The following is a 27590-nucleotide window of genomic DNA, read 5'->3' as shown; positions in this document are numbered from 1 at the left end:
ATATTATTACTACTTTAATTTGATTATAAGTTCGTGTCATTGTGATCCTGTCATGTTTCAAGAACTTGTTTTTGCTTCTTAAAGTGGTAACTCGTTTTTTAACGTATACACTTAAAACGTCTTTTTCAAACTGGATTCAGTGGAAATGCCTTCAAAGCCATTGAGAACCTTGGCCTGTGCTGCCCCCTTGTGGCCATTTTCGCAAACCAACAGGGGCGTCCTGCAGCCAGCCTTGACCACAGAGAATGTAGACTAGGGTGTTTTTACATTCCGCTGTTAATTGCTTATCTCTGCTAGCACCATTCTCATCGTGGACAAGAAGGTTTTCTACATCTGCTCAGGGCAGATGATGCACAACTCACTCTTGTTATTGCTGAAGAATAAGAGAAGCATCAATATGGGACTCAGCTTGATGCCTGCAGTGAAATGAAGGTCCTAGCTGCCCAGGGCTAATCTCTGCAGATCGCTGAACTTAGTTAGGACCTTGCAACAAGTTTAGAAAATGTTTTGTGACAAAACATTTTTTGTAATCCATAAAATGCCACACATATACATATACACACATTACTCTCATGTATATGCACCAACAATTGTAGTTTGCAAGTGTTTGAAGCAAACATGATTGGAATTTAGGTGGGTTTCTCCTCTATCAACACTCTCCTTTCTCATTACTGTTATCACCTCATTTTGATCACTCTCATAGCATTACATAATTCAAAACAGAAATGTTGCGGATCAGCCAGCCGGACACAGAGTCCACACCCAGCCCCGGGGCACTCTGATTTAATAGGTCTGGGTTGGGCCAGAGTGCTAGGCATGTTTCCAATTGCACACAGTGGTATGTCCCCACCTCACACACGGGCAGCCAGCAATAAGCCATGGAGAAGGGCAGATGAGAGCGGTTCTAACCCCTTTGACAATCGGCACTCACATTAATTAGGGAGATTTTAGCCTGGAATTCGTGGGGACCATGCTCACAGCACTGGCTTAATCTCAGCTACACATTGGAGTTACCTGGGGAGTTTTACAAGTACTGACACCAGCGATTCTCATTTGAAAGATCTGCCATATGACCTGTGGCTTTAACTTTTAGACTCCCTGTGATATCCGAGTGTAGCCAAGTTTGAAAAACATAGCTTAAAGTCCATCAATCTGAGCATATGAATGAAGGTGGGTGTCCACGGAAGACCCTGCCTGGCCTGGAAGTAGGGGGCACACAGGCTAGAGAGAGTGTGGATGTGCAACTTGATTTTCATAACAGAACATTAACTCTGTCTTCTCCCAAGCTGGCTTTAAAGCGCATGAATATTGATCTAATTGGCAGTATAAGATAACTGTATTCCAAGTGCTTGGCTTCCTTTCTGGTCTGAGATTGTTTGGGGCCATTCACTCCAAGCGAAAATGCCCATGCCAAACTGGTGGCTTCAAATTCAGGAGAGAACAAATCTCTCACGCAGAACAAGCAAATACAGATTTTGCTTATGTTGGCAAAAGAACCCCACCGCCCACCGTTTCCTTGCCGCTCCAGTAGGCCGTCCCTTTAACGACATCCAGTGAGGCATTATCCCTGAAGAACTAGAAAATTCTTGAAGTCCACGTCAGCCCTGGATAAGGCAATGATAATTCTGCAGAGAAAGCTACAAAATTAGTTGTAAACAGCAATGGCCCACATTTACTCTAAAATCACTCTACTTATGTTTATTTCCACTAGCTAACAAGTCTTCAAAAATCCCACAGAATTATGATGATTCTCTAACGTACCATCAAATCAGCTCTCTGTTGATTGGTTAGCTCACTCCTTCTTGCAGGGTAGACAGTGGAGCCTGGGGAGTGGTGATTTAAAAGTCAGACTGACCTGAGTTCCAGCCTTGAGGTTGTGGAAGCCTGAAGAAGTGACTTAAAGTCTCTGGGTCTCAGATTCCTTTCCTGTCCTTTGAGATACTATTACTATTTGAAGAAGTTACGCTGGGACACAGTGTCTAGATCAGGACTGCCCAGTAGAATTCTCTGTAATGATAGGAATGCACTGTATCTGCACCATTCAGTACAGTGATGACCAGACTAGTGGGGAAAGTGGCCAATATGACTGGGCAGCAAGGTTTTTAATTTTATTTAGTTTTCATTAATTTAATTTTAATATGGCAATGGCTATATTAATGGACAGTGCAAGTCTGGCATACAATAGATATTCATTAAATATCTGAATACCTTGGACTCTGGCATCAGGGATTCCTAGGCAAGTCCTTTAAGGTGTTTCTAAGCCTGAGCTTCCTCACCTGTATCTGGCTAATAATATTACCTACCTCGTAGGTTTGTTCAGAAGATTCAATGAGAAACTGCATGTTAAAGGCTTAATGCAGTACCTGGCACCTAGAAGGTCTTGTCACTATTAGCTATTTTCTTAATAACGGCTATGTCCTCTGTAGATCAGAATTACACACATCAAAGAATGCCCTTCAATGTGGTGGGCAACACAGCTCATCTTCTGCAGTGGGATAGAAGCATCACAGGCCCGAGGGCACTCTTGGGGTACGAAATCAAACACCATGGATTTTAGAGTAATAGTTGGAAAAAGCCTCCCAACTTTATGGTGTTGTGGTCAATCCATCTGACCTTGTAATAGCTCTTGAAAACCATTTGGGTGAATTAACCTGATAATATAGTGGTTGGATAAGACTCCACAGCTCAAAGCAGACAGGGAGATGGAGGCGGCATGCCAACTCCCCACCACTCCCTCTGGGATTCCAACAGAAGCTAACACCCAAGAAGAAACAAAGTAGGAATTAATTTATTAAGAACTAGGTAAGTACAACAAGAAGATCTTGTTCTTCTTGTTGAAGAAGGTCTGGCAAAGTCCCATGGGCAGACATGGCTTAGGCAGAAAGGACACGGGTTTCTTACCACTCCCCTCATCCTGCATCTGGGACCCCTTCCCTGAGGTGTGTCTGTGGAAGGGGGCAATGCATACAGCCCATGCCCACTGTCCTGCCAGGGGGCCCGGGGCCGCTACAGCGGAGGGGTGGGTGACCTGGGCCCGCCAGAGGCCCTGTGCTTTGGAGCCACGCAGAGACCCAGGAGGGGGACTGTGAGGGGCCCCTGCATGCAGCGCAGTCACGCACTAACAAGCGGCAGCCCAACATCCCTTTATTCATTCCCTCCTTCATTCCTTCAGCAAACATTTATGCAGGGCCTACTATGTGCCAGACACCAAACTCTGCCATGAAAGAGAGGCCCTGTCCTCATGAGACTCACTGTGTGGAGAGAAAGGCAGGCAGATAAACAGAGTCCCGCTGGTGTTGGCAAGTGCAATGAGAATGAGGGGAAGGAGCTCCCCCAACCCAAGCACAAGGCTCAGGGAGGGGTCTTGCAGCAGGCCCTGCGCGGCTGAAGCCCCCAAGGGAGAGCATAGGAGAAGGACAGATGGACAAGTGTGCAGAAGGGAAAGAGACCAAGGCACAGTCAAGGTGTGGTCATCGCAAGGATGAGTGAGACAGAGACAAAGAGAAGAGAGAGGGGGCTGTGCTTTACCATGACCATTGTGTCATAAAGTTTGTGTGGGTAAAACTGCAATATTTCCAGAATCTCTCGCCTGGCTTTAGTACATCTGCATATCAATAGGTGCTTCCAAGTGGTGAAGAGAATTAGTCCATCTTCATATCAGTAGGTAATTACAAGGGCATGTGAGGGTTTATCTGGACTGGAGAGGTTGGGTGGAGCTCTCTTCTGCTGCAGCCTGGTGAAGAGAGAGACAGGACCACTGCTTGTAAGAAATAAAAGGGTTTCTTAACTTTATTTCTCCCTTCAACTAACTTTGGCTTTAGAGGTATTTTGCCCAGGGACTTTTCCCCCCAGAGTTGCAGTCTGTCCACAAGCCTCCTTAAGTAGATTACACTGAACAGAACAGACTTTTGCTTACTGTCCTGGCATCTCTGCCCTTGCGGGGTGGGGGGGTGGCACTGCAGGACAGGACACCAGACTCAGAGTTCTTGGGGCTGGTTTGCAATTTCCCTGTCTCCCCTCTTGCTTTCAGTTTGTAGGGACCAAAGGGAACAAGTGGAAAGCCTCCTTCCCACCCCTGTCTCTAGCTACCCAGATTCCTATCTGGAGACAATTGAGTTTCCAGTTCCTTATCATTCTGGAGATATTTCCTGCATATATAAGCAAATTCCCATCTATATCCTTATCTCCTGGGTTTACACAAATACTAGGATTATAATAGCACACATTGTAGTTTGTTTTTTCATTTTATAATCTCGGACAAGTTACTTAAACTTTCTTTGTCTCACTTTGCCCATCTGTGCCTTACTTTGCCCAACCTTACAGATTGTTTCAAGGAGTAAATGAATTACTGTATTGACTGGCATGTGACAATATGTGACATGTAATAATGATCACATGAAACCACTCAGTGAATTTTAGCTAATATTGTTTGCATGCAGAAAGTTTGTACTTTTTTGCAAGTGAACTTACTTTTTCTTTGATGTCTGTTTTTTGTGGCATGTTTAGAAAAGCCTTTGCACTCTGAGATTGCAAAAGTCTCCCATTTTTTCTTTTAAAGTTTTTATGATTTCATGTTTTATCATTTGTCTCATTCTCTCTGGAATCTATCTTGGAGCATAGTATGAAGCGGGAATCCGAGGCTTTTTCCCCAGTGGTACACAGCCATCCCCAAACCATTTATCAATTTTCCTACTAACTTAAAATGTCATCTTTATAATATGTTCAGTCCCTCCCACCACCAACGTCTGGCTCTATTTCTGTATTTTCAGTTAAATACTACATCCCCAGGTGTCACGACTACATTTCATTCCTTGGTGAGATCCCTCCATGGGTGGGGCCAGTCTGTCCATTGCTCAACATAGGGGATGTGTGATAGGAAAATTAATCGGTGGTTTAAGGACTGTCACATGGGTCCGAGAGTCCTTGTCAGCCTCTGATGATCTTTCAAGGGACATCACAATGGTCAAGAATAAGAGAGGCCGCCTGCCCACCGTGAAGCCCAAGTCTGTGCCACCCAGGGTGAGCCAGTCAGACTCTTGATCCCAGAAGCCATAACCATGACTGCCTCCACAGCAGAGGCAGTGCCCTGGAGAAAGGACTCTTGACTGCCTGGAAGAGATGTCATGTCTTCCCAAATGGCACATGCTACACAATCCAAGCACCTCCCAGCACCCACTCCATTGCGAAGTAAAGCTGAGCAGGTCCACTGCTTGCACCTAAGCACCCTCACTAACGCAGACAGTCCCCGTGTCTCCCAATACTCAGCAAGATGTATTTCTCCACTTCATACTTTTCTGCAGTCCCGTTCTTTTCCCAGTTGAGTGGGCAGGTTTTCACACATAGATGTGCATGCATTTGTTTACCTGACTGAGTATTTGTGACCCCTGTTCCTCTGGGAGGAAGGGGTTTCCCCACCTGGGACAAGTTTCCTATAAATCCTAGAAGACCAAAAGAAGACAAGGGAAAGGATGGGTTTGGGATTAAAGACTTATTTGTTATGGCTCAGTCACTCTCCCTCGCTCTGACCCTGGCTGCCCCACTGTCTCTCCAGACAGAGAGCTCTGCCCCCTTTCACTCGGCTCCACTCCCCAGCTCTCCATCTCCAGTCCAGGGGCACTCTGCTTCCCCCATCGGTTGTGGGAGGAACTCCGTGGAAGGGTCCCTGGTGGCTGGCGGGCACCTGACCAATTACATACCAGAAACAGAGGGGAGGAGAGAATGGCTGCTACTCTCCACCCCTCACCCTTGACTGGTGGCTCTGCCATGGTAAACAAGACATTGATGTGAAAACAGGCTCTTATATGCATATCACTAACAAGGCCATGCAAGAATTCTGGTTGAAAACTCCCATTTACCTCACACGGTCCAACATCCATATGTTGAAACCTTAACCCCCAAGGTGATGGCACCTGGGAGGTGATTAGGTCTTGAGGGTGGAGGCCTCACGAATGGGATTAGTGACCTTATAAGAAGATATGGGAGAGCTTGCTTTTTCTCTCTGCTCTTTTCATGTGAAGACACAGTGAGAAGAAAGCTAAAGACCAGGAAGGGGTCCTCACCATACCCCAGATATGCTTGCACCTTGATCTGGGAATTCCCAGCCTTCAGAAGCGAGGAATAAATGTCTACTGCTTAATTCCTCCAGTCTGCGTTATTTGGTTGCAGAAGCACCAGCTAACTAAGACACCAGCCATTTCCACCTCAGATGTTTGTCTAGTGTCACTCATTCAGGGCATTTCCATTTTACATTATTCACGTATTTATCCAACATTTTTTGAGCAGCCTGTGCACTAGCGCTATGGTTACAACATGACCTGAGCTCCTGCATTGAAGGAATGATGTAAGAGACTAGAGACAGGGTGTGGATGAGGCATGCGCCCAGCACTGTCAAGGGCTCCCTTGCCCAGGGCTGGGCTGTCAGACCTGGCTCCCTGGAGGCGCTGACAGCTCAGCCAAAGCTTGAGAGCCAGGGAACAGCCTTCTGATATCTCATGGTTATATCAGGTCCAACACCCAAAAGCACAAATGAAACTATCTGATAGTCAAACATACTTTTCCTCACACACCAGTTTTAGAACCCAAGGCTCCACTTCTTCTTCCCAACAAGTTCAATCCAACCCTGTGATTTTTCAAACAAATTCGAAATGTATAGGATTCACTCTTCATTTTCCCCCTGTCCATGGTTGATTCTTCTAGGTCAGCAGATCTCAACCAGAGGACAATTTTCTTCCAGGGGCCATCGGTCAAGGTCTGGAGACATTTTTTGTCTTGGCTTGGAAAGAGATGGGGATTCTATCTACCCAACATACTGCAGTACACAGGACAATCCCCACCACAAACACTTACCCAGGCCACAGTTAGCAGCCCTACTCTGAGGCTTCTGCCATGCTTTATGCCCCAAGAGGGGGATTCTGAGGGCTGTGGTGGGCTGGCTCAGGCCCCTCACAGACTGCTGCAGTTTACTGTGGACATATGGGACATTCTGGGTTCTCTGCATGGCCACAGGGGACTGGCTCCATAGGCATTCTATCTTCATCCACCCATTCATGCCACTAGCGCAGCTGTTGGTACAGGACATGCCCATAGTGAGTCCCACCAAGGCCAGAATGCCATGTTCTCAGGCGTCCTCCATAGCACAAGGCCTACTGAGTGTGCATTCCTGTTCCCCACTTGGCAAGGTATCCTTAGAACACAGCAATTCTAGGTACCTTTCTCAGTGATCCACTTTGTGTGCATGGGGCAGGGTGGTGGGGTTAGGTTCCTTTCATGCAAGGAGAGTTACAAGGAAAAGCATATATTTGTGGGATGACTGGAGGACTTTCAGTGGAAATGGTGTATGAAAACACATGGGGACATGGGGAGGAGGCAACTTCAGGGAACAGTAAGAGGTGTCACAAGAGTGGAAGGGGAGAAGTGAGTGGAAAGAGACAGACTGGAGGCTGATGAAGAGAGGGCAAATGAGGATGGGCCTTGCACACCACGCTAAGGAGAATGGTGCCAGTGGGGTGGACACAGGTCTGAAACAGAGCAGACGAATACTTTGGACATCTGGCAATGGCATATGGAGAATGCCCTGGAAGAAGGCGAGAAGACAGCAGAGACCCTAGGCGGAGGTCTTGGCAGTCCCCTTCCAGGACACAGCAGAGGCCTTTGCAGAGGTAAAAGGCTCTGAGTGGAGAAAAGTTAATAATTGGGAGCTACGTGGGGACAATTCATCAGGACTCACTAGGGGGTGAGTGAGTAGTGGGGGTAAGACTTGGCCCAGCCCAGTGGAATGGGAAGCATTCAGGGTGTGGGATGATGGGGTCAGGCTTCAGGACAGCTTGAATTGGAAATTCTGGGGGATCCAGAAGGCAGTGTGGGGAGAAGCTGGATGTGTTGCCCTTGAACCCAGCAGAGCAAGTGGGTGGAGATCTCCATGCGGGGTCACAGGTAATGAACACCATGGAGGTGGACAAAAGGCTCAAGACAGAGCCTGGAGGGACACAGGCAGCAAAGGAGTCCCAAAAGGAACAGGGAAGGTGTGCCAGGAAAGGCATAGCCAACTGCAGGAAGAGAGCTCTGGGAGGAAGGGAAGTGTCAGTGATGCTAAACGCTCTGGAAGCCCCAAGCAAGATAAGAGCGGAATAAACACCCACTGACCCTGCAATCAGAAAGCAAGATAACGTACTAGCTCCTGCCTTGTTTCTTCCTCAGCAAACTCATGGCAAAGGAACCCAGAACCATGTTTCCTCTTCCCCCTAGGAAAGCCCGATATTTGTTCCCAAGTTTGGGGCTTTCCTGAGTGGACAGGACCAGCCTTTATGGCTTGACGGTCCTGGTTTGCCGGAAAAGGGAGGGGCCCTTTCCAATGCCCCTTTCCAGAGGCTGTGGCTGAATCCTTTAGAACAGGAAGGGGAGGGGGCCGAGGACTCTGCTGCAAGACCGGAGCCTGCAGGGCCTGGGAGGGACCTCCGGGACTGTGCCTGGGATGTGCTGGGCAGGGAGAGAGCAGGGCCTTCGGTCTCCAACATATGGGGCTCATAGGAGGAGCCCAGAGCAACCGTCCAGGCTAAAGAGCGGGGCAAACCCTTTCCTCAGTTAAAACCTGTCATAATTTAACTTTGTTTAAGGGAATATTTTTAAGGTGAGGAGTCTCCTTAGTTTATTACCTTTCACCTGTGTTCATAAGAAGACTTATTATCTGTGTAAGATACGGTTAATATCAGCGCAGCACTGTCCAACTTGCCTGACCCTGCAGAAGTGGGCACCCGGCCAGTTAGATGGGGGCGGAGAAAGAGGAAAAGGGAAAGCTGGAGGATGGGGCTGGGAGGGCTCCACTTCCTCTTTGCCTCCCCTCTTCACGGCGTGAGTAGGCAGTGTGCATGAGCACATATATTGGTTTCGTGGTCTTACAACATGGTGGTTTTGGAAATTTCGGTTTCCGTTTCTTGTTATTCAGGGTAAATGAAATTTGCAGGAAACCCGGAGCCCTCAGCTTGTTCAGTGGGCACCGTGGAGCTCTGCCCCGACGTCCTCTCTGGGTTTAATGCACCCGCCCTCCCAGCTTCCAGGGAGGGGGCCACTGCGTCCCTCGTGTGGGGCCTGCCTGCCCATGGCTAAAGCTAGTGACTGGCTGCTGTGGGATCACAGAGGTTCCCACCCCGGTCCCCCCAGTGGGGCAGCGCTGCAGGGCCTCCAGCCCCAGAGCTCCTCACAGGAGCCGCGGAGGCCGCAGCCGCAGCCACGCTGGGCAGCTTCTCCCCCCGCAGCTCCCGCCTAGCTCACTCCCCTGCCGAAGTGTCTCCTGGAAGCCGTCCCAACAAGACTTCGGCGTGCCGCGTTCCCGCTGAGGGCCCCGGACTCCCAGAAATGCATCCTAAAAGAGGCTCGTTCTTGGTTTCAACTTTCTCTCCCACAGAAACTGAGTCAGAGATGCCAAATAAATAATAGGCTGCCTCCACCTTGAGTTCCATTACTTTCCCTCCCCTCACCCCATCTCTGAGATACGAGTATATGGTCCCTCAAGGCCCTGAAAAAGAAGCACTAAGAAGAGGAGGCAGAAGGAGAAGAGGTCCGCGTGCCCCTTACCTGCTAGCTCTCATTCAGGCTTCCTGCTCAGGTCACACCTGCCCCGGTCGCTGTCCCCGGGGCCAGGTGCCTTGCCGACCGTTCCCACGGCCCCGTGCGCTCCCCCAGCACAGCGCATGACTGCCGGGATCACAGCCAGTCAAGCGCCCGACCATCTCCTCTAGAACAGCGCCGTGAGGGCTTTGGACGGGTCTATTTCACTCACCATTTTCTCCTGGAGTCTGGCAAAGGTCCTGGTGCTTGGGAGATGTGTCCTGCGGGGTCTTGACAGAAAACAAATGGCACACTCAAGTTGGGAAGCTGAGGAAAGTTTGGTGAGAGGATTCTTTACAACTATTTAGGCAGCGTATAGGGAGACCACAGTACATGGTACAGTACCCGGGGCAGTGACGGCAGGCACCATCCCCACAGCTAGGAGCAGGGACAAAGGGCAGCGTGGGGATGCTGACAGGAGCTGCCTGAAGGCCAAGGGACACCTCGGCCCCACCAGGAAGGAGAGGAAGGAGACCCCTGAGATCCCACCAGGAAAGAGCCAGGGAACTAAACCCCTTGACCTCACTCTCCAGTCTCCTGCTTGGAACTCCCCATGAGCTGGGTTGGCCGAACCCAGCTGAGACTCGGTCAGCAGAGGAGTCTGCTATTAGCAGGATAAGCCTCCCTGGGCAAAAACCAGGGTGCAAGAGAGTGGAAGGTGGACACAGGAGGGCAAAAGGCAGACTTACAAGACAGCAAACACTTAACACCTGTGAAATGAATAAATGAATGACATTTTTCAACAAATATTCATTGAAACACTACTCAAGGAATGTTTAACATTTTGATCACTGTTCAATGTAAACAAATCAAAAGCTGCACACATAAAAAGGCCACTATCCACATATAAATCAAGTATAAAAACCAAATGAGTATTCATATTTGAACTGACTGTTTAGAGTTCATAGTGCATGAGCAAAACCGAAAGTTTCTGTGATGACTGCCCTTGTACTGTTCACTATGTAACTTACTCATTATGTAAGAATTTGTTCTACATGTAAGAACTTGTTTGTTATGCCTCAGAAGATTGGAGACTGACGAAAATTAGTCTTGGGGTGGATTAATGATTGTGCATTGAGCATTGACTCCCCTATACAGAATTTTATTGTCGTTAACAACCATTTGATCAATAAATATGAGAGATGCCCTCACAAAAAAAAAAAAAAAAAAAAGGACAGACTTCCAATGGTAAAATAAATAAGTAACCGGGATGTAATGTATAGCATAAGGAATATAGTCAAGATATTGTAGCAGCTTGGTAGGGTGATAGCTGGAACCTAGAATTATGTATATAAATGTTCTACCACTGTGTTGTACACTTGAAACTAATGTAATGTAATACTGTGCGTCAACTACCCTTCAATAAAAAATAATTATTTAAAAAAAAAAAGGCCACTAAGTGTAGCTCCAACATGCGGCAGACAACAGGGCCTTAAGCCACACGAGGTGGGAGCAGGGACTGAGAGGTGTGGAGGTAAAGGTAGCTTCTGGGAAATGGTGAATAGAATACATTTGCTCGCAGGCAGAGGACAGTAAGGAAGGTGACCTGTTTCCGCCTAGGATGGAAGTGGTAGGGGGAAAATCTCCTCTGAGAATCTAAAATCTGTGCCTCATGCAAAAATGAAGTTCAATTTTATAATCCCCTCAAAATGGGATACCCCAAAACTAAACCAGGAAAATTCATCTCAGGCCATGAATGCCCCTTGTGCTGCTGGCTGAGACAAATGGAAAACTCCCTCTGAAGGGAACAGTCCCACTTCAGGCCACAAAAAAACTGCTCCAGAGAAGATAACCCCCAATATATATGAATTCATGAGACTACCAAAACACACAAGAAAATAGGTCACCATGAGTGACAGCTGGCAAGCCTTACATACCATGGTTAGAAACCCGAAGACTTTATTAAATCATGACTGGATTAAGCACTTTTGTAAGGAATCAAAATCCTGAAAGAGTAACCAAATATTATTACCAGAAGCCATTCAGTGTATGCAAGGGTCTATTCCACTCTTGTGGAATTTGTCTTATTGCCCATAAGTCAGCCCTTTTTTTAGAATATGAACAGTGCTAGAAACCCTTCTGGAATCTGGGTGCTTTGACTCACAGATGTTTTTCTTTCTTTTCCTTAGGACACATACCCACCTTCTGAGACTTGTCTCCTAATTGGAGCATATTAGGATAATTCTCAGCATTATTGATTTTCCTTCTGTCCTCAATCTCTGCAGTAGGATTAGATGCAGGCACAGCTCTAATGCACAGTTTTGGCACAAGATTGTACCCCGTTTCTTGCTCAGTTGCTACTAGAAAATTTTAAGAATTTTTGTTGAAGCTGTATTTTGTTCATTTTATAAAGTATAAGGTCCATGATCCTGCTTCACGTTGCCATCTTTACTGGAAAGTCTCATCCTAATGTTCTGTAGATTCTGTAAAAGTTACAAAAACATTAAGCACGGCTTCAGCAAGGGCAGCCCCAGATGTAGTGGAGTGTGTGTGCTGTTGTTTGTGGTGCTGGGGAATAGAAAGTCCTGTTCGTGGGCACAGGATGCATTCTCTGCCCCAGCTTAGCAGAGCAATTGATTACATTTCACTGCAGGATGTTGTTGGTGACCCTGGAGAGGCCACTCTCAGTGGGCAGCAAACAGGCTGGAGGGGATCAAATAGGGAAGGAACAGTGAGTTTGGACAATTAATGAAGGTTGCCTACGAGGGAAAGTAAGTAGTTAGAGCACTGTGTGAGGTTAAGGGTGGGGTTATAGCCTTATTTAAGGGAGAGACCTGAGCATTTAAAAATTCTGAAGAATCCAATAGATAAAAAAAGGTTGGAGCTAAACAAAATGTGGAAACAACTGATGGAGGTAAGACAGACAAGATGCAGAGTGCAGGAGAGGACATCAGACTCCTATATAAGAGGAACAACTCTGCCCATGGAAAGAGGAAAGAATGGAGACGCCCACAAGGACATCATCTGAAAATGCAAACCAGGAAGGTGAGAGAGTCCCGAGGCAAGCAGGAGATGGAGTCACCTCCTGAGCATGAATGTGGGTGGTGGGAGTGGGAGTTTGAAGATACTGAAAGAGTTGTAAATTGCTTCAAATAGCCAATGGGAAATAGGAGAATGTGACAATTTGGAGTACTCAGAAGAGTTACCAGAGAAACTAGAAAACTTTCTGGGAGCTAGCAGAGATTGGAGATGTAAATTAGTGATGAATCTTGTCTTCATGGCTAGGTTGTTCTAGCAAGTCATTCTCAGAAACTCATACTCAAAGAAAGACTGGAGGGGGGACGTAGATTGATGGACTGTTCTAAGGCTGGGGCTTCAATGGGGGGTCAGGGTACTGACCAGAGAATGACCAAGTCATAGACTATTGGATCTCAGCTGGACAAGGAGGACTAACCACAGGAGGGCTGAGAAGCAGACACCAGAGGGCTTGGTAAAAGAGAACAACAGTTACAGAAACAGTAAATAGAGTAAAAGAGATCAAAGCAGCAGACACTGTAATCAGAGAAGTGAGCGACTTTATTATGAGTTCAGTGTGGATCAGTGCTAACAGACCTGTGATCTGACCACGAGCATAGATGTTAGTGGAGTGAAATGGAAGGCCAGTGAAGTTGAGTTAACGGGCTGGAAGACCTGGGCACTGGGTGGGGGCCAGCATGGGCAATTAAGTCACTGGGATGATGGAGGAACATGGGGTGAATAGAAGCCCCTTTTCCATGCACCGAAGTCTTAAATAAAAGAGATGGCCAGCAGGCAGAGTGGCAGCAATGAGGTGTAGTAGAGGGTGACAGTCAGCGAGCGGGAGCCCAAGCAGTCTCTGCCGCACCAAGGTATGGGAGTGATGGTCAGCAGGTGGCACTGGGCCGGGGATGCAACCTTCCGGCCCCCAAGTCTGAGGTGTGTGGGAGAGGGAAGGAGTTTCCTCAAGGGACAAGAGATGGTAGGAATTCCTGGGAATAAGTGAGAGATGTCGGAAGGTTTGTCTATCGTGGAATTTAGATTCCAGAGGGCACAGAGAGAAAGCATGAGAGAAAAGGAGACATCGGGAAGTAAGGGGAGGGCAGAAGCACAAAGGGGGATGGCAGTGAGAAACAGGAGCTGACTGAAGGGACCAGGACAGGAGCACGATGGTGTCGAGTGGTCTTGCGTGTTCCAGACAGACTGATCCCAGCATGCCACAGGTCGGTGGTGGGTTAAGAAGATCAGAGAAGGATTAAGATGCTACAAAATGCATCATTTTTCAGTACCCAAAGGACTCAAGGCTGTCTTGAGCTTGGTGCTTCCCTTCCAAGGCTCTGCTGGCCCAAGTCCTTCAAGATACCAACACCAAGGTGACAGGTGGCATAAAAGGAATGAATTAGGAGAAACGTCTCTGAGACAGATTGCAAAGGGAGCCGGGAGAAACCGAGGAAGCTACCAGATCACAATGTAGGTCTGACCCAAGGTGAAGGAGAGGAGGAGAGGGGCTGGGTGGACCATCAGCCACAGTCACCCCTCAGAGTCCATCTCCCAGGAATGGCCTGTCACAGTGTCCCTAATAGGGTCATACAGCCTGTGGTAGGCATGGCCTTGGCTTAAATGCAAGGCTGCATTTCCAGGTGCAACAGCCGGGACCCTCAGTCAGTTATGCTCCCTACAGAGATAAGGAGGCCAGTTCTCATGGCCACCACACAAAGCAGTAACATTTGTATGGCTAAGGCAGCATTGCTCAAAATGTTCTGCAGAGTCCTTGGCCTGTAAGTATCTTATGAGAATAAAAATGGGGTTCCATGATTACATGGTTTGGAAAACACAGCATACCCTCTCCTCCTCCTGGAGAGGATCATGCTTTTTGGCATATTTAGTGCTCTGTGGTAGAAAAATTTACTTATTTTTTCTGGTCCACTTATTTTTCAAACTTACTTGAGCAAATTCCCCAAACCAGCCCCCCAAACTTTTTTTTTTTTAACATTTAAGCCACTGCAGAATAAGTTGAATAAGCTTTTTTAGGATACATTTAACAATTTTTCTTCCCATAAGTCCATAAAAATCTGTATTTCAGGGTTCAATAGCCATATGACTAGATTTTGGAAGTATCACCAGTATGTGAGAGAAAATGTGGAGGTGCAATGGGAGGGTCAGAGCCCTGAAGTTACACCGTGTGGGTGTGTGGGCCTCCATCTGCCACTCAACACAACACAACAGATCCAGCAGAAAATTTATCATTTTCTGTAGGTACTTTTTGCACATTTTCAGTCAAGAAGCACTGCTAGTCAAAAAAATTGTTTTTATTAAGGTATTACTGATATACACTTTTATGAAGGTTTCCCATGAAAAAACAATGTGGTTACTACATTTACCCATATTATCAAGTCCCCACCCATACCCCCAGTGCAGGCACTGTACATCAGTGCAGCAAGATGTCACAGAGTCATTGTTTGCCTTCTCTGTGCGACACTTTCTTCCCCGTGACCCCCCATACTGTGTGTACTAAACATAATACCCCTCATTCCCCTTCTCCCTCCCTCCCCACCTGCCCTCCCACACCCCTCCCCTTTGGTAACCACTAGTCCCTTCTTGGAGTCTTTGAGTCTGCTGATATTTTGTTCCTTCAGTTTTGCTTCGTTGTTATACTCCACAAATGAGAGAAATCATTTGGCACTTGTCTTTCTCTGCCTGGCTTATTTCACTGAGCATAATATCCTCCAGCTCCATCATCCATGTTGTTGCAAATGGTATGATTTCTTTCTTTGTTATGGCTGAATAGTATTTCATTGTGTATATGTACCACCTCTTCTTTATCCATTCATCTACTGATGGACACTTAGGTTGCTTCCATATCTTGGCTATTGTAAAAAGTGCTGCAATAAACATAGGGGTGCATATGTCTTTTTGATTCTGAGAAGTTGTATTCTTTGGGTAAATTCCAAGGAGTGGGATTCCCAGGTCAAATTGTATTTCTATTTTCAGTATTTTGAGGAACATCCATATTGCTTTCCACAATGGTTGAACTAGTTTACATTCCCACCAGCAGTGTAGGAGGTTCCCCTTTCTCCGCATCCTCATCAGCATTTGTTGTTCTTAGTCTTTTCAATGCTGGCCATCCTTACTTGTGTGAGGTCATACCTCATTGTTGTTTTAATCTACATTTTCCAGATGATTAGTGATGTGGAGCATCTTTTCATGTGTCTGTTGGCCATCTGAATTTCTTCTTTGGAGAACTGTCTCTTCATATCCTCTGCCCATTTTTTAATAGGGTTATTTGCTTTTTGGGTGTTGAGGCATGTGAGTTATTTATATATTTTGGATGTTAACCCCTTGTCAGATATGTCATTTACAAATATATTCTCCCATACTGTAGCATGCCTTTTTGTTCTGTTGATGGTGTCCTTTGCTGTACAGAAGCTTTTTAGTTTGATGTAGTCCCATGTGTTCATTTTTGCTTTTGTTTCCCTTGCTTGAGGAGATGCATTCAGGAAGAAGTTGCTCATGTTTATATTCAGGAGATTTTTGCCTATGTTGTCTTCTAAGAGTTTTATGATTTCATGATTTACATTCAGGTCTTTGATCCATTTTGAGTTTACTTTTATGTATGGGGTCAGACAGTAATCCAGTTTCATTCTCTTACATGTAGCTGTCCAGTTTTGCCAACACCAGTTGTTGAAGAGGCTGTCATTTCCCCATTGTATGTCCATAGCTCCTTTATCGTATGTTAACTGACCATACATGTTTGGGTTTATATCTAGGCTCTCTAGTCTGTTCCACTGGTCTGTGGGTCTGTCCTTGTGCCAGTACCAAATTGTCTTGATTACTGTGGCTTTGTAGTAGAACTTAAAGTTGGGAAGCAAGATTCCCCCTACACCCTGTCCCCCTGCTTTATTCTTCCTTCTCAAGATTGCTTTGGCAGGGTCTTTTGTGGTTCCATATGAATTTTAAAATGATTTGCTCTAGTTCACTGAAGAAAGCTGTAGGTATTTTGATAGGAATTGCATTGAATCTGTAGATTGCTTTAGGCAGGATGGCCATTTTGACAATATTAATTCTTCCTAGGTAGAATTAGGTTTATTCCTAGGTACTTTATTCTTTTTGATGCAATTGTGAATGGAATTGTTTTTCTGATTTCTCTTTCTGCTAGTTCATTGTTAGTGTACAGGAATGCAACAGATTTTTGTGTATTAATTTTGTATCCTGCAACTATGCTGAATTCAGATATTAGATCTAGTAGTTTTGGAGTGGATTCTTTAGGGTTTTTTATGCACAATATCATGTCATCGGCAAACAAGGACAGTTTGACTTCTTCCTTGCCACTCTGGATGCCTTTATTTCTTTGTGTTGTCTGATTGCTGTGGCTAGGACCTCCAGTACTATGTTGAATAGAAGTGGGGAGAGTGGGCATCCTTGTCTTGTTACCGATCTTAAAGGAAAAGCTTTCTGCTTCTCACTGTTAAGTACGATGTTGGCTGTGGGTTTGTCATATATGGTCTTTATTATGTTGAGGTACTTGCCCTCTATATTCATTTTGTTGAGAGTTTTTATCATGAATGGATGTTGAATTTTGTCAGATGGTTTTTTGGCTTCTATGGAGATGATCATGTGGTTTTTGTCCTTCTTTTTGTTGATGTGGTGGATGATGTTGATGTATTTTCTAATATTGTACCATCCTTGCATCCCTGGAATAAATCCCACTTGATCATGGTGGATGATCTTTTCTATATGTTTTTGAATTTGGTTTGCTAATATTTTGTTGAGTATTTTTGCATCTATGTTCATCAGGGATATTGGGCTGTAATTGTTTTGTGTGTGGTGTCTTTGCCTTGTTTTGGTATGAGGGTGATGCTGTTCTCATAGAATGAATTTGGAAGTATTCCCTCTTCTACTTTTTGGAAAACTTTAAGGAGGATGGGTATTAAGTCTTCACTAAATGTTTGATAAAATTCAGTTGTGAAGCCATCTGGTTCAGGCATTTTGTTCTTAGGTAGTTATTTGATTACCAATTCAATTACCTTGCTGGTAATTGGTCTATTCAAATTTTCTGTTTCTTTCTGGGTCAGCCTTGGAAGGTTGTATTTTTCTAGAAAGTTGTCTGTTTCTGCTATGTTATCCAGTTTGTAGCCTATAATTTTTCATATTATTCTCATAATTCTTTGTATTTCTGTGGTGTCCATTGTGATTTTTCCTTTCTCATTTCTGATTTTGTTGATGTGTGCAGGCTTTCTTTTTTTCTTGATAGGTATGGCTAGGGGTGTAGCTATTTTGTTTATTTTCTCGAAGAACCAGCTCTTGCTTTGTTTAATTCTGCTAGCATTTGTTTCACATATGTAGGTGCTCCTGTGTTGGGTGCATAGACATTTATAATGGTTATATCTTCTTGTTGGATTGACCCCTTTATCATTATATAATGTCATTCTTTGTCTCTTGTGATTTTCTTTGTTTTGAGGTCTATTTTGTCTGATACAAATACTGCAACTCCTGCTTTTTTCTCCATATTAGTTGCATGAAATATCTTTTTTCATCCTTTCACTTTTAGTCTATGTATGTATTTGGGTTTAAAGTGAATCTCTTGTAAGCAGCATATAGGTGAGTCTCATTCTTTTTATCCATTCAGTGACTCTATGTCTTTTGACTGGTACATTCAGACCATTTACATTTAGGGTGATTATCGATAGGTATGTACTTATTGTCATTACAGGCTTTAGATTCGTGATTACCAAAGGTTCAAGGTTAACTTCCTTATTATCTAAGAGTCTAACTTAATTCACTTAGTATGCTATTACAAACACAATCTAAAGATTCTTTTTTTCTCTTCCTTTTTCTTCCTCCTTCATTCTTTATATATTAGGTATCATATTCTGTACTCTTTGTCTATCCCTTGACTGACTTTGGGGGTAGTTGATTTAATTTTGCATTTGTTTAGCAATTAATTGTCCTACTTTCTTTACTGTGGTTTTATTACCTCTGGCAACAGCTATTAAACCTTAGGAACACTTCCATCTATAGCAGTCCCTCCAAAATACACTATAGAGATGGTTTATGGGAGGTAAATTCTCTCAACTTTTGCTTATCTGGAAATTGTTTAATCCCTCCTTCAAATTTAAATGATAATCTTGCCGGATAAAATATTATTGGTTCGAGGCCCTTCTGCTTCATTGCATTAAATATATCACACCACTCCCTTCTGGCCTGTAAGATTTCTGTTGAAAAGTCTGATGATAGCCTGATGGGCTTTCCTTTCTATGTGATCTTATTTCTCTCTCTGGTTGCTTTTAATAGTCTGTCCTTATCCTTGATCTTTGCCATTTAAATTACTATATGTCTTGTTGTTATCTTCTTTGGGTCCCTTGTGTTGGGAGATCTGAGCACCTCCATGGCCTGAGAGACTATCTTCTTCCCCAGATTGGGGAAGTTTTCAGCAATTACCTCCTCAGAGACACTTTCTATCTCTTTTTCTCTCTCTTCTTCTTCTGGTACCCCATGATACGAATATTGTTCTGTCCACAGTTCTCTCAATATTCTTTCACTCTTAGAGACCCTTTTTTCTCTCTGTGCCTCAGCTTCTTTGTATTCCTCTTCTCTACTTCACTTATCATCTCCTCCACCATATCTAATCTGTTTTTAAAACCTTCCATTGTATGATGCATTTCTGATACTGTGTTCCGTAATGATTGGCTCTCTGACTGAAATTCATTCCTGAGTTGTTGAATATTTTTCTGTACCTCCATGAGCATGTTCATGATTTTTATTTTGACATCTCTTCCAGGAAGAGTCATGAGATTGATTTCATTTGACTCTTTCTCTGGTGTATGTATGATTTTGCTTTGAATCAGGTTCCTTTGACCAGGTTTCATATTTGTATGTGGCGCCCTCTAGTGCCCAGAATCTCTACTCTCTGGAGCTGTTCAGTCCCTGAAGCAATGTCAGGGGTCACAGGGGAGTGGTGTTGGTGCCTGGGGGGAGGAAAGAGCTGTTCCCTGCTTCCCGGATGCTATGCCTGTCTCCACTGCCAGAACCAGTGGGCCGAGCACACAGATATAAGTCCCCATGCTTTGTTCTTGTAGCTGCTGTAGGTGGGGCTCCCCTCTGGCTGAGTTGACACCAGGGCAGGGTTTGCTGGTTTTAGAGCCCGATGCAGGCTGGCTGGGAGGAAGGCGCAGCAGACTGGTATCACGGAGGGGGGCTTTGGAGCTGCAGAGCCAGCTAGAGGCTGTAGTGCCTGAAGATCATCAAAGTTCCCAACCTGCTGAGCAGAGTGCACCCAGACAATTTTGTCTACCTGTCCTTTCTCCTGAGCAGTAAGCTTTGTGCAAGCCTTGCCCCTTAGGAGCCCTCTCACTGTTAGGAAGTCTCTCAGACTGTCTGCCTTTCTTTTGTCCCAGAGCAGCCGGATATAGATCCCTGTTTTCCACAAGCAGCTGAAATGTCAGTCTCTCCAGGTATTCTGCTTATCTTAGCTTTCCAACCCCCCTAAACACCAGAGCAGCATGTAATGCAGGTTTGTGTTCCCAGAGCAGATCTCCAGGGCTAAGTGTTCAGCAGTCCCAGGCCTCCACTCCCTCCCCACCCCATTTCTCTTCCTCCTGCTGGTAAACTGGGGTGGGAGAAGGGCTCGGGTCCTGCCAGAACATGACTTTGGTATGTTACCCTGTTCCATGAGGTCTGTTCTTTTCTCCAGGTATATGCAGTCTGGCGCAGGCATCCTTCCTTTTGCTCTTTCAGCATTAGTTTTATTAACTATATTTTCATATTATATGTGGTTTTAGGAGGAGGCCTCTGTCTCACCTCTCATTCTGCCATCTTTAATTCAAGTCTGCTGGTCAAAAATTATAATAGCTGTTATTTGGGAATAGCACTATCATGGTTATTTTTTCTATTCTTCCTAATTTTCTGAAATGTGCTATTTACTAACAAAATGTAGATAGATGATAGCTAGATAGATAAATAGATAGATGATAGATAGATGATAGATGATAGTCACATAGATAGATGATAGATAGATAGATAGATAGATAGATAGATAGATGATAGACAGATGATAGATATAGATGATAGATAAACTGAGAGTGCTGACATTTAAAGAAGACATTTTAAGGGATAGATTAAATTATTATAATTCTAAAAGTTTGAATACCCATTTCTTAATATCTACATAATGCCGTCCTGCTAGCAGTGACCATCCTAAGCACTCTCCTATCCCATCACTGAACTAAACTGCATGCTGTACCTATCAATCATCATTCAGTCAAAAAAACAGAAATCACACCAGCAATCCAAACAAAGAACTTACTATAAAGAATGACTAACTGGTAAAAAGACTTATTAACTCAGACCCTGCCAAAGAGGGTGTGGCTGTGACCCACTGGATGGTAGGAAGTTTACTGAGGGGCTGCTGCTTGGAGCTGGTGAGCATGAAATGCCCGCAGAGGTTCCAGTGAGGCTCACAGAGGGTGGGCACTGCTGTATCTCCACACAGCACCAGCAGGTCAGCCCGAGGAGCAAAAGCAAACAACAAAATCCCGGAACCAGAACAAGAAGCCCCTGCCTCCTCCTGTGACTTTCTGGTGCCTTTCACGCCAAGTAAAAGGAGAAATGTTTGTAGGGTTCATCTCTAGGATCACGAAGCAAGGCAAAGAAGGGTGGGTCAGGGGCTGACAGGCAGGAAATTAGTAACGGGTACATTGTAACCTTTGCTTTTTTACTGAGGACCAAGGTAACAGTTGTGCATCTTCTGTAAAATTGTTGCTAAAGTCATCACCCAATGTGTTTTTCAAACTCCCTAATAGCAGAACTTAGTAACAAGAAAAAATAAGATATCGAGCATGAATTATTGGACCTAATCATTTGCTGCTTCAAGTGCTCATCTTGTTACCAAGCTTGCGCTGACTTTCTGGCCCTTCCCATTCCCCTTCTCTGCTCAGCTTTTGTCATGGAACTTCTCTCCTACTACTCTACAATTTACTTACTTATTTTGGTTTTGTCTATAGAATGTAAGTTCCTTGAAGGCTGAGATGTTTGTCTGTTTTGCTCATTGATGTTCTAGGTCCCCAGCACCCAGAACAGTGCTGGGCACATGCTAAGCACCCTATAAATTCTTACTGAATAAATGAATTGAATAAATCATCTACATGTATGAGGGAATGTGAATCATCATGTGATAGTTTCCTAGACTGAAACTGGGGTTGAATTATAGTGATAGAAAGGAACTCAGACCCTCAGAAGAAAGGCTTATGTGCCACATGCCAAAGCCACAGAAACGTGGTGAAGTTTCACAGTGATGACCCTATTATGGCTCCAGCTATTAGTATGGTGAATCAAGCTTTCCTCTTGCCTTAACTTTAAATCTCTAAACCATTCCTTCCTACCAACTGAGAAGTTTCAAGAATCCCATAGCCTTGGAGATCTAGTACACAGTGCAGTGATTTTACACAGCAAAACTGTATTGTAAACATTAAATATGCTAACAGAATAGATCTTAATCGTTCTCACCACTAGAAAAAATGATAATCATGTGACCTGACAGAGGTGCTTGCCAAGACTGCACTGACAACTATACTGAAATATGAATGTATTGAATCATTATGTTGTACACCTTAAACTTACACAACGTTATATGTTACTTATATTTCTATTTTTTATTAAAGCCCATGGCCTGAGTGTGGATAAGAAGAATGCTGGGAATCAAGCCAAAATAAAATAATACTGAAGTGAAGGCCATATTGGTAACAGGAAGTTAGTATGATCCTGAATTTACAAAACTGTTGTTCTTTGGGCAACTTCAAATTTCACATGATTCTGGGTCATATATGAGGTCCTACATGCTGCTATTTCCCTCCCCTTAACCACGTGATATGTAGTATGTACACACCAGGTTTTTTTTCAGGTTTCAAGTTTGACTTGACTCCCATTCCCTTGCCTGGGACTGAGCAGCGAGCACCAGGCAATGAGCCGCCCTCACTCACTCACTCAAGGTTCGCTGGGGGGATCCTGGGGGGGCTCCAGACGGCGCAGCCACAGCAGGCGGAGCCACAGGATGAAGGGCCACTGCTCGTCCTGGGGCTGTGGCCACCACCAGTGGGCAGGGCTTCCCAGGGCACCATGGCCTTCACTCACACACAGGGGCCCATACTGGGGGGAGGACGGGGGGAAACTTGCTGGGAAACAGTCACAGACCAGGTTCCCACCAGCACCAACCCCTCCATATGGAGGAACATCATTTTTTAGTTAAATTGAATGCTCAATCACATATTCATCTGGGCCCTTTCTATGTTTATTTTTCTTTTCTCTAAATAGTTTCCTCTTTTCTATTTCTATTTTAACAGGTCCACATTCTGTACTGAATGCTGCCTCCAACACATCTTTGGCGCTAACGGGATGTCATTTAACCAGTAACCTGAATGCTAAACCGAAGTGTAAGACTGGTCCCCAAATTAAGTCCATCTCAGGTGCAAAATGCTGATCCAGGAGAAGTTCATACAGATTTTCATTTATTTCAAGTCCCCTCCTGAGTTCATCCTTCTTGCAAATCGTCCTCGTCCCCCTACACACACACACACACACACACACACAGCCACTCAATCTGAACTCTTCTCCCAGTTTCCTCTCTGACTGCAAACCTCACCCTGCCCCCAGCCTCTGTCGGAGTATGAACTTGTTGTGCTCACATTCTCTGCAGCCCAGACTTGACAGCTCTGTGAACCCACTGTGGAATTTTTCTTTCTGGGTTTTCCTTCTTGGAGCAGGGTCCACTCCTGACAGCTTGCATAATTCCCTGCTTTCATTATCAACATTCCCCACACCACATGGAAGCCCCATGCTCACTTCCGACCTTACTCCGTGGCTTCACAACTGACATCCCTCTGTGGCTTCCATTGTCCCAAAATCCCTCTTGGGACGCCATTCTTCAGCTAAAGCACACAGTGTCCCTCAAAAGTGACAATAAAAACCCAAACATAGCCGCTCCCTGTGTCTCTCACTGCAAGTCCTCAGTGCCCCTGTCAATTCAGGGAGGGGGCTTCTGCTAGTGTGGGGAGGGGCAGGCCCCTGATCTGGAGTCGTAGTTACCGTGTTTACCACGTGAGGCTCTGCTCCTCTGCTGCCAGCTGTTACCCCTTGGGTGTTGCACGTCAGAAGCTCCTCCCAGTGCTCCCGTGGTATCACTGAGGAGCAGATCTAACTCAGTTCCCTTATCTAGGGCAGCCAGGAGGACTGCTGTCTGAAGGCCACGGGGAAATCAAAGGCGGGGGGATGGGACGGAAGGACAAAACAACTTCCTGGTTTCTCTCAGAGGCTTAAGAAACTCCCTAGAGGTCTGGGGGAGCTTTCAAGTTGCTTCATTTTAGTTATTCCCAAGACCTGTGACCAGTGGGTGGAAGTACCAGGGGATAACCAGTGGCTTCTCTGCCCCTGAGGGTGTTAGGACCATCTGTCACGAGGAAGCTGGTTTTTCAGCTGTCCCAGGCCATTCCCACAGCAGCTTGGATGGTAGGCCAGGAGGCCGTGCCCTTCCCTCCAGGAACTCAGTCAAGTGGTAAGTCATTTATGTGCTTAACCAGTTATGTCCACGCTGATGCCGAGGATGGTTTCACTTTTGCAAACATTTGTTCCCATCCTTTGAGAGAACAACTTAGACACCAGCCTGGCCCAGGAAGCTGCTTCGGAGGGTGAGCAAACTTTTTAAACACACAGAAAGCATGACTGACACCAATTTCATGAACCTAGATCAGGGTACTTGGTTCCCTTTAATTGTGTGTTTTGTTACAGTCACCTTCAAGGAAACAAGTTTTGTTTCTACCAAGAGAGTGTAAGTTCTGTGAAGAAGTGTAATGCTTTCTGTTATTTCCTGTGGTATTAGCCTGCTACTAAGCACCTAAGTGCTAAATGTAAGTCAGTTATAATGGTGTTCTCAGGAAGCGGGGACATGTGAAAGAAATGTTTATTTTCAGCCTCTGAGATATAGACTGACTGGGGCCAAAATTAAGCACCAGAAAAGGGAAAGCACGGCTGACTGGCCCTCGTCCTCCTTGTGGCTTCCTCCAGGACCTCTCATCTCTCACGAAGGGAAAATCATCTTTCATTTCTCCACAGGGCAGCCCGAAGATGGATAATTACACGTCAGCACCAGAGGACGAGTATGACGTCCTCATAGTGGACGACATGAGCAATTACAAAACAGCTCAATGCGATCAGTACAACACCAGGTCCCTCTCAGCCCACCTGGTGCCACCGCTCTACACGACAGTGTTCATCGCTGGCCTCCTGGGTAATGTTTTGGCTGTACTTATTCTGGTAAAATATAAAGGACTCAAACATGTGGAAAATATCTATTTCTTGAACTTGGCATTTGCTAATTTGTGTTTCTTGCTGACCCTGCTGTTCTGGGCTTACACTGTCTCCCAGGAGGGGATTCTTGAGAATCCTTTTTGCAAAATTCTCATTGCCCTCTACTCCATAGGCCTCTATAGTGAGGCGTTTTTCAACGCTCTTCTGACTGTGCAGAGGTATGTGGTGTTTCTCCACGTGAAAAGCTCTGCCTGGGCTGGGAAGGTGCGCTGCGGCGCTGTCACAAGCGTTCTGACATGGGGGACAGTCATTCTGGTCATTTTGCCAGAATGCATGTTTTACAAGCCTCAGGTGGAAAGCCAGACATACCAGTGCTTCTTTAGCAGACCTCATTTTCTGCCAGCTGACGAGACATTCTGGAAGTATTTTCTGACCCTAAAGATGAACATTTTGGGATTTCTTTTTCCACTGTTTGCTTTTGTGTTTTGCTACGTGCAGATGAGAAAAACACTCAGGCTCAGGGGGAAGCAGCGTGACCTTTTCAAGCTTGTTTTCGCCATCATGGTTGCCTTCCTTCTAATGTGGGGACCCTACAATATCGCACTTTTCCTGTCTACTTTCAAAGAACACTTCTCCCTGCATGACTGCAAGAGCAACTACGACCTGGACAAAAGTGTTCATGTGCTGAAAATCATCGCTGCCACCCACTGCTGCGTCAACCCTTTCCTCTGTGTATTTCTCGACAAGGAATTTGGGAAACACCTCTGCCGCCTCCGCCATCTGTGTGATGACGCTCCGCTTCAGCCTGAGGACTCTGCACAAGAGGCACCCAGGGAGGAAGGGGAATGTTCCACGGACATGTAAACTAGCCTTCTCAAAATTGGGATAAATAAACATTGGCTTTTGTCTTGTTGTGTTGTTTTGTGTAATTTTCTTACACATTTGCATATTAAATAGGATACAGGAAGAAAAGGGGCTGGTGAACGAGCATTTCTGAGCATTGAATTTGCCTTGGGTGCTGTGCTAGGCTCTTATAAACGTGAGCTCCTTCACACCTCACTTCTCATTTGTGGTGTGGGTGGAATTAGTCTCATTTCTCTGGGGAGGAAGCTGACGCTCAGAAATGTGTCTAAGATCACACAGCAAGAGAGTGGCAGGTCTGGGCCATAAAGGTGCCATTGTCCCCAGAGCCTATGCTTTGTCCAGCATGCCCAACTTCCAAAAATTGGACAAGAAAACACATGAAATAAATATGTGCTCTTAAAACCAATTGGATCACATTCCAGATTAGAAGCAACCCATTCATATAGAAGTAATTTTAAGGCATATTTTCCTGCAGGTAATGAAAAGAACTGGCTAGCTGGAGACTGTGGATAAACAGAGGAAGAGCACTTGCTCTGTGGAATCGTCCGTGGAATTTCTTGGTTACTTGCCATATCCCCAAGGTCCCTGGATGCCTGCAAGCTGTGAGCCTCCCAAGGTTTCTAGTACTTCCTTTTACTATTTAACAGTCATAAATGTAAGAGTATGTTTAGAAATGGCAAACCAATGCATGTTTTGTCCTTTTTGGTGTAACACATATCTCAGGTCTCACCAGCCTGTGACTACAAAATGTCACAACAGTTAGCATGTGGAGACCACGTGCCTCTGTGTCTGTTACATATCCCAAGTAGAGTTGACAGATGAAATATGGGGCACCTGTGGACTACAGCCTCTCACCTCCATCACTGAGGAGGGAGGAGGGGTAGATGGTATCAGGCTGGGAGACTCTGCAGGGAGCACAGATGGCCCACCCATGTACCTGGTGGGCGCTATGGATGAAACATATCCCCCTGAATTCATATGTTGAAGCCCTAACCCCCAGTGTGATGGCATCTGTATAAGTGGGTGCATCTGGGAGGCAATGAGGGTTAGGTAAAGTCATGAGGGTGGTGACATCATGGGATTAGTGCCCCAGAGAGCTTGCACGCTCTCTCTCCACCCTGTGAGGACACAGCGAGAAGGCGGCCGTCTGCAGGCCCGGGAGAGAGCCTGCACCAGAGCCTGACTATGCTGGCACCCTGGCCTTGGACTTCCCAGCCTCCAGAACCATGAGAAATAAATGTCTGCTGCTGAAGCCACCCAGTCTGTGGTATTTCGTTAGGGCAGCACAAACTGACTAAGAGGGCTCCATCCAGAAGGACATTAAAAAGGCAAACAAAAATACCATGACCATCAAGAGCAAGACTACAGAAGAAAGTATCCCAGCAGATATGAAAAGAAGGCTAAGACGTTCAAGAAGAGAAGGAATAGGGACAGAGAAATTCTCTTCACAGATTTATACAAGCAGGTCTGGACTCTCCATCCATTTCTCCTACTGCAAGTACGGCAGAAATCTCAGAGAAAATAGCATGATTTTTCAGATGTTTACAGACACGGTGATGAACTCAAAGAACAAATCCCATCCTAATTTTAAGAATGAAAACATGGAGTACAGAGAGGTAAGGATCTATGAAGTCTTACAGTAGACCGAGAGGGAAATGACGCTTGAAGCCCTAAAGCCATGCTGAGTGATCCAGCTACGGTGCACTCACAGGTAGTGCGCTCGGAACGGGGTCATCCTCCCGCACCAGAACAAGGAGACGGCCACCCAAAAAACAGGACACGCTCCTGCACTTTTCCATGAACTACTGCATTAGAAAAACTAACCACCGGTGAAAAGGCAAAGAGAAGGTGGCTACACAGTCAAGAAAAACTAC

At 45.4% G+C, this 27590-nt stretch overlaps 1 protein-coding gene and 1 long non-coding RNA gene across 4 annotated transcripts; one reads left to right on the top strand and one right to left on the bottom strand.

The window, feature by feature from the left end:
- Window positions 1–3143: 3143 nt before the first annotated feature.
- LOC130682843 (uncharacterized) lies at window positions 3144–23710 on the bottom strand. Its single transcript, XR_008996216.1, has 4 exons — window positions 23635–23710; window positions 11746–12026; window positions 9776–9833; window positions 3144–3733 (listed from the first exon to the last, which is right to left on the bottom strand). It is a non-coding gene; the product is annotated as an uncharacterized LOC130682843 (long non-coding RNA).
- A 97-nt stretch (window positions 23711–23807) lies between these two features.
- CCRL2 (C-C motif chemokine receptor like 2) lies at window positions 23808–25764 on the top strand. 3 transcript variants are annotated; one of them, XM_036883312.2, is made up of 3 exons: window positions 23824–24100; window positions 24658–24832; window positions 25478–25764. In XM_036883312.2, the coding sequence occupies exons 2-3, from the start codon at window positions 24670–24672 to the stop codon at window positions 25714–25716; spliced, it is 402 nt and encodes a 133-aa protein (XP_036739207.2). In that variant the 5' UTR covers window positions 23824–24100; window positions 24658–24669; the 3' UTR covers window positions 25717–25764. The 3 variants fall into 3 exon arrangements, with proteins under 3 accessions (XP_036739205.2, XP_036739207.2, XP_036739206.2); XM_036883310.2 differs by having other exon boundaries at window positions 23808–24100; window positions 24658–25764; XM_036883311.2 differs by lacking the exon at window positions 23824–24100 and adding an exon at window positions 24125–24233 and having other exon boundaries at window positions 24658–25764.
- Window positions 25765–27590: the final 1826 nt, after the last annotated feature.

This window comes from Manis pentadactyla, chromosome 1, assembly GCF_030020395.1.
Source record: "Manis pentadactyla isolate mManPen7 chromosome 1, mManPen7.hap1, whole genome shotgun sequence".
Lineage (NCBI taxonomy): Eukaryota > Metazoa > Chordata > Mammalia > Pholidota > Manidae > Manis > Manis pentadactyla.
The sequence above is the reverse complement of the archived record's forward strand: the minus strand, read 5'-3'. Positions and strand labels throughout refer to the sequence as shown.